At 35.5% G+C, this 7137-nt stretch overlaps 1 protein-coding gene across 5 annotated transcripts in view; it reads right to left on the bottom strand.

Annotated features, from left to right (window-relative positions):
* Positions 1 to 1026: 1026 nt before the first annotated feature.
* The window catches only part of LOC145999649 (3-phosphoinositide-dependent protein kinase 1-like), a 122713-nt gene continuing 116602 nt past the window's right edge, over positions 1027 to 7137 (bottom strand). For all 5 annotated transcript variants that reach the window (XM_083136775.1, XM_083136772.1, XM_083136773.1 and 2 more), the window contains exons 12-13: positions 5525 to 5677; positions 1027 to 2680 (exon numbers count right to left, since the gene is read on the bottom strand). In XM_083136775.1, coding sequence (XP_082992901.1) covers positions 2579 to 2680; positions 5525 to 5677 — 255 coding nt within the window. In that variant the 3' untranslated portion in view covers positions 1027 to 2578. The remainder of the gene's footprint in view (positions 2681 to 5524; positions 5678 to 7137) is intronic.

Here is a 7137-nt window from a genome sequence, read left to right as displayed (position 1 = left end):
GTCTTTCGCTAAGTGGAATTTCTAGCAAGAAAGGATGGAACAAATTTGTTCTTTTAAAGCTTATTTATAAGGTTTACCTGGAATTAACTTCAAAAAAGGGAGGAGGGGGCACCTATTTGATGCAGAATTTGACATTAAGTCATGTCTGTAGTCAAAAACAACGGAAAAAGTTTTACTGTATGTACAATAATAGAAATTAGGAATTTTAACAGTATTTCTTAAAAGACTCATTATTCTATCTCTCAGGCAAATTCTGTATCTAATAGGTAGAATTGTAGTTATACTAGGTTATTCTTTTGTGGCAGCCAAATATCATATCTATTCCAGGTATATTCAATGAATAAAGCAAGCCACCTATACGTAAATTTTCATCAGCAGCATACAGAGATAGACATCAGAAAAAATTGAAATAATTTTGAAAGAGCTGCGATATTCGTTTTAGCAGTCAAACTAGTTTCGTAACTTAAAAGAAAAAGTAGAAATGAAAAGCCAAAACATTTGAAAATACACAAAGAATGGAAAACTTGCATGTACTTCGTTTAACATTCAGTTGATAAAACACAGTTACTCATATAAAACCGTATACATAGTCATGAAAGACAGGAAACCACTTCCATGTTAAAACCCCCGCAAGAATCCCCGAAACAACAAGGGCACTTGAAAAAATTGTCTTCTAATAAATTAATGGTAAATAAGTTCAGACTTCTCTACGAACTAGCATTTACAGGTACTGCTGTTTCTTTACATGTAAATAGTCAGTCTAAAGAAAGCATCCTTATTGGACATTACACATTAAGTGTACACATACAAGTTGAAAAGAAAACAAAGAATCACATCTGTAGCAATACAGCAACCAGAAATCTGCAAATATTATTCAGAAAGCCCATTAACGATTTTTTTCCTTCATTCTTTTTACAAGTACATATATGTATTCCCATGCCGAACACGAGCAATACACATTCTGATGGCAAAAAACAACACACAAGGGAGGCATCATTGTTAAATGTCGTAATTAGATTAAAATTGAAAATTGCTTATCAGTTGCAAAATGCAAAGGAACGAAGTGATTTACTACGACGAACACATGGACATAACAAATTTGTATTAATTATTATTACGCTGGAAAATATATTTAAATTATTATGGCTAATTTCTTGTTGCACTTTCAAGTCAAGAACATGCAAAGATGAATAAACACAAAAAAACTTCTTCTAAAATCATATTTAATTCTATTTCTGATTTATGTGCATTTGTTCATTGTATTTAAAAAGTGGCATATTTATGCACATTTTATTATGCAAGGCATTTCTGATATTCACCACAGGGACTATTTGAAGATATTAATTTGCTCAGAAATTTAAAACTCTTTTATACTTTCAGAATTTAAAATGCAGTAATGTTTTATCACCACACCAGACACAATTTTGGTTAATTTAACATTATTTTTGTAAACTTGTTTACCCAATTCCCATACTAAATTTTTAAACTGTATTCTCACCACTTCAAGACGTTTTGGGAAACCTACTGCTTTCTATTTACTTTCCATGCTCCGTAATTATGCCCAATTTACCTGTTCAACTTTCATTATCCTCTTGTTCACCAACCATTAATAAATTTAAAAGCCAAACAAATTATTTCTAGAAGCAATATTGGTGACAGATAATCTACATGTAAGCAAAATTGCTACCAATGCACATTTTATGCGATAGTTACAGACATACTTAAAAAATTTGTTCCTGCATTTCTAGAAACTAATAACATTTTCTGAACATAAACATTGCTTATGAAGCTTAGGTTTTTTCACATACTGCATTTAACTGCTACAGATTAAAGTGTTATTATTGTTAGGCATTGTAGTATTAACATAGTGCTGGATACATTTGCAACAAAGGTCCCTCACTATCTTTTTTTTTTTTTGCTGACAATTGAATACTTCTTTACTCTACAATTTATTAACATTTTTCTCTTTTCCTATTTGAAAGTGAAACACCGAATACAAGACCTAAGAATTTCATGTCATGTAATTAAGTTACCATCACATTTCATTATTTTACTAAAATATTTTTTGTTTATGCTCACTTCCAGCAACTGTCTTTTTTTTTAAACATTTCCCACAAGTATTCTGCACAAACATGATGTTCTGATCAGATATGTTTTATGGTATTATTGCATATGATGTTAATACTATGCACAGCATATATATTGCATCATACACGTTCAGAGACCAACACATTTACACATCCACGCACGCACACACTCTCAAGCATCTTCAACAAAACTTTTAGAACAGGTCCTTTTTTAAATCCTGTAATCTCCGTTCGCAACATATGTTGTCCTTTTTAACTGCTTCTCATGTTGGAAGTCCTATTTTTCACTAATGAATTGCACTGTTTATAGAATTATTAATAAATATTCACCTTTACAACAAAAGAAGCACACAAAGCATTCACTGCTACTTTCCATTTGCACATTAAAAAAAAAAAAGAAAAGTCTTTAAATTCACAGCAACTAGTTCAAAATGCAGTCTTATGGATTGCATTATAAAATTCAGGAGGACCTCTCCCCCGTACCCTAAATTCTACGATGATACATCATATGTATGCTTCCGGACTTCATCGATTGCTTTGCACCATTCAAGCGCATACCCTTCTGGGTCTTCTAAGTAGTATGTTCGATTAGGCTACAAAATAAAAATATTTATTAGTCTTCTCATACATGCAAAGATGAAGTAACACTGATGTATTTAAAATAGGACTGAGCTGTTTCTACTTTGAACCCTCTCACAGATACAAACACCGATGCTTGAAAATTGTAACAATTAAAAGTTGTTCAAATATTGAGTGGGTAGTATTCCACTCCAATTACAGAAGGCTGATCGGGCTATATCTGACTGATTTGGCAATGCTGTTGCCACATGTGTAGTTGTGTCTGAGCTTGCAGTCGCCTGAGCGGTGTGTTCGAGCTAGTGAAATGCCACCGAAAATTAACCGTTATTGGAAGGGTATAAGCATGGTTCTTTTTCTCGTACATTTTTCATACAACCGAATAGTGAAACAGTGTCGGGAAAATGGTTTGACTTTCGGAGTGACCACAGCTAAAGATATCATGGCCAGGCAAGCAGAAATGGTGCTCGTGCAGAAACATTCGCCAACAAAAGGAGCACGTTCGAGGTTGGCGGTGAAAGTATCGCCTGAGGTACTTCGTGGAATTCAGCAAATAGCAGTCCAGGAGGGACGTATTGAGTTTTATCGCCAGTGCCGAGAAAGTTCTCACAGGGAACCATGATTGATGCTGGATACGGTCACAAGGGGAAGTTGGAGATACGTAAGGTGAAGAAACAAAGGTGAATGCTGCCTACTTCCAGGAATCCATTATGGCCCCAATCCATCGGACAGACATCCCTCGTTTGTATGGAGCCAACAAGAACCAGGTGCGAATCCACATGGACAAAGCATCCAGCTACACTGCTACATCATCCCTCCGGTTCTATCAGGACATGGAGCAGGAAACAGGAATCCGTTATTCCCTTTCATGATATTCCTGTCAAAAGCCCTGATGCCAGTGCAATGGATTTCTGCACATTTGGACTGTTAAAACGATGTCTACAACATCCGTCACCCCTTAACCCTCATGGCCTATGAAAAGCCTGTAAGGAGGAATGAGATGCAACTCCTATGCATGTGCTCTAACGTAGTTTGTTGTAGTGGAAATTGCAATTTTGAGCGATAGTCCATAATGCTGGTGGTCCCATGGAACACATCCGTCCGATTTAACCCGATCAACCTCTGTATAAGCATCAATTTACCAAGATTTTTGTTTTAAAATATTCACAAATTACATCAGAATATTAAATTAGATGTCATGTTATCACAAAATTAAGTTTTCCACACAAAACTGGTGCAAAATCAAAATAAACTTTGAATTCTGCATAATTTTTAGGTGCAAGACCAAAATGCCGGGAAAGTGTCGGCAGGTATTGGTAAATAAATTCCAACCAATACTGATACATAGGCATCGGTATTGTATCAGCTCTAGTTTAAAACTAACAACTTCATGCCAATATGATCTGAATTATATGAAGTTTTTTACAATGAATGACACATATTAATTAGTGTTCCATTGGCATTGACCAATATATCGGTGTATTGCTAAGATTTCAGATAGGGCAAAATCACTCTGAAGAAGAATCACTCCAATACTTGCACAATTTAAAGTGCATCAGAATATAATATAATATATATATATATATATGCACAGAAGTAGGTAGTTATCAAGATTGATTTTACTACTTGTGTTTCTTAATATTGTTCACAATGGATAGTGGCACATATATTTGGTTTTTGACGAAAACATGAAATGTGAAGTAACACATTTTAATATTCAGTTTTCATGTTTTTGAAACTGTGAGGTGCATTTTTGTAATACGTTTTTGTCTTGAAATAATTTGAAATGAACTGCAAAGTAAAGTTTTAGAAATTTATAGGGTTTTTCTCCTTACTCATGTGCCACTTTCTGAAGTCTGAATTATCCTGAGAGTTATGCAAATTACAGAAAATTCATTAATTCTGCTGTAAATATTTGAGAGTCCTCCTCTGTGCCCGTGCAGTCTAAGGTGCTGTGCTTTGGGCTCCGACTACAGGATGGCATGGGTATGAGTATTATGCCTGGGTTCTCAGCCTGTGTATAGGACCGGTGGCAACCCACCATCGTGAGGAAAATGGGGAGCTACGAGTGAGTAGCGTAACCCAGTCTCGGAAATCTCCTACAACAGCTGGGGGTTCAACATGCTGACCACACATCACCCCATTACTGGTTGAAGATCTCCACACCTCTAGGTAGGATTGTGGGAGGGAGATTGGCATTCGGAGATCAGCCTAGGCCCTTCAAGGGCTGTCGAGCCACGGGTTATTTCAATATTTGAGAAGAAAAATGGACTCCTTTACACAGGAGTAAACTCAATACTCTGAAAACTACATAAATATGCTAATAGAAGGAAAGTGTTTATTTTGAGTAATAAGTGAAATCAAATTTAGGGGTTTATTCACCATTTTATATAACACTTTTGATCCCGAAATGCACCTAGTTTTCGTACCGAAATATTGGATCTTTTATTCACCATAAATATGTGGCCCTACCAATGGGGATTGGTTTATATTCCTGGAGATTGATAGAAATTGAATTCTGTTACAATTGATGTATTTACTCATATAAATGTTACGATCCACTAATACAATAATAATTAATATAAAAGATTCAATATATCTGGTAAAGGTCAGGATGGCGTGTACCTGTTATACCACCTCAATGTGGGAGCAATTACTGCATCATGTCTTTTCTGTTCATTTGATACATATGAAGACATGACATACTTGAATCACAAAACAATATATCCATTGCCCATTCTCAACATTTTCCAAAGACTATTTTCTCTAAAATTTTGCATTTTTTTTAAAAAAAAATTGAAAATGAAATGAAAAGTCCCTGAATAATTTAAGTACATGGGAAGTTACAAACTTATACTTACAGTATGCACAAAGAAGATTTTGAAGGTCTTTGTCTCTACCCTTAGTTCAGGGCTCCAAGGGATTTCCCCTTTTAACACCATATTTACAGGATCCACATAGTAAAGATGTGGGCCCAATGTAAGGAGAAGCATTCTTCTTCTTGCAAACAAACCCTGTGCATAAAGAATGAGGAATTTACTTCATAGTACTATTTCCACTTTTTTTTTATGGAAGTTTAAAAATAAATACAAAATACATACATATAGGTATATTCAGTGTACGAGGTCTGTTAGAAAAGTAATGAGACTGGCAACACTGTGCACAAACCGGCAACGTTGCTGCCTCCACCTTCACACGGCAGTTAGGTTAACGCTTGCCGTTGACTCAGTACAAGTTTTAACTTGCTATAGTTGCTTCACGATTGTTGAGAGCGTCTGCAGTGCGTTATGAAAATGGACTGGCAAAAGTTTGAGCAACGTTGTGCTATCAAATTTTGTGTAAAGCTTGGCGAATCCGCTACTGTGACATATGAAAAGTTACAAAGGGTTTATGGAGAACATGCACTATCCAGGGCACAATTGATCAGATGGCACAAGTCCTTTTGGAAGGCCGAGAACAAGTGGAAGATGAACTTCGTACGGGAAGACCTTCAACCTCAAACACGGATGATAATGTGGAAACAGTGAAGTCTCTTGTAAGGTCAGATCGTCGATTGACGGTGAGAATGATCAGTCATCAAATGTTAATACAAGATTTGGACATGAGAAAAGTGTGTGCCAAGATTGTTCCAATGCACAATGTCTCACGGCAGTCTCCATCATTGAATTTGTGGCAAGAATCAGCCCCCCTATTTGCCGGATCTCGGTCCCTGTGGCTTTTTTTATTCCCCTTGCTCAAAAACCACTTGAAAGGGTGCCATTTTGATACTTTGGATAATATCCAGAAGAGCGTAACCGACGAGCTGAAACGTATTCCAGCAGAAGCCTTCCAGTACTGCTACGAACAATGGAAACATTGCCTCCATCGCTGTGTAACTGCCCAAGGGAACTATTTTGAAGGAGATAACCTTGATTTGTAATCGATTACAGATTACAGAAAATCAGTCTCATTGCTTTTCTAACAGACCTCGTATATACATTCTGGATTTATAATGTATTGTAAACTGAACATAACAATATTATATGGCCAATAACTTGGCAACAATATGTGCATATTCAATGACATATTTCAATGTTAAAAAATAGGGATGGGACAGATTAATCCGTACTCTTATCAGTATAAGCCGATACAGGCATATCGATGAATTACCAATTATTTTACTGATGCAATATATCTATAAATATCTTATAATTTAGTGCAAAGTTCTACCATTTTGTTATATTTTTTTTATGGATAATCTCCATGCGTTACTTTTTTAAAAAAATAAATGTCTAAATACGCAACTTCTTTAGCAATGCAGTCACATGGAAACAAACATTTATTAAGGAGGTCAATGAACTATTCAGGTTCTTCAAGGAACATTTGGAATTTTATATCAGATCAGTAGAATATCGGTTATCGGTATTTGTAAATTTTATATCGGTAATTTATTGGTATTTGCCAAAATTTCATAGTGCCGAAAATGTGAATAAAA

This window comes from Lepisma saccharinum, chromosome 15 (assembly GCF_977018435.1).
Source record: "Lepisma saccharinum chromosome 15, izLepSacc3.1, whole genome shotgun sequence".
In the NCBI taxonomy this organism is placed as follows: domain Eukaryota; kingdom Metazoa; phylum Arthropoda; class Insecta; order Zygentoma; family Lepismatidae; genus Lepisma; species Lepisma saccharinum.
The sequence above is the reverse complement of the archived record's forward strand: the minus strand, read 5'-3'. Positions and strand labels throughout refer to the sequence as shown.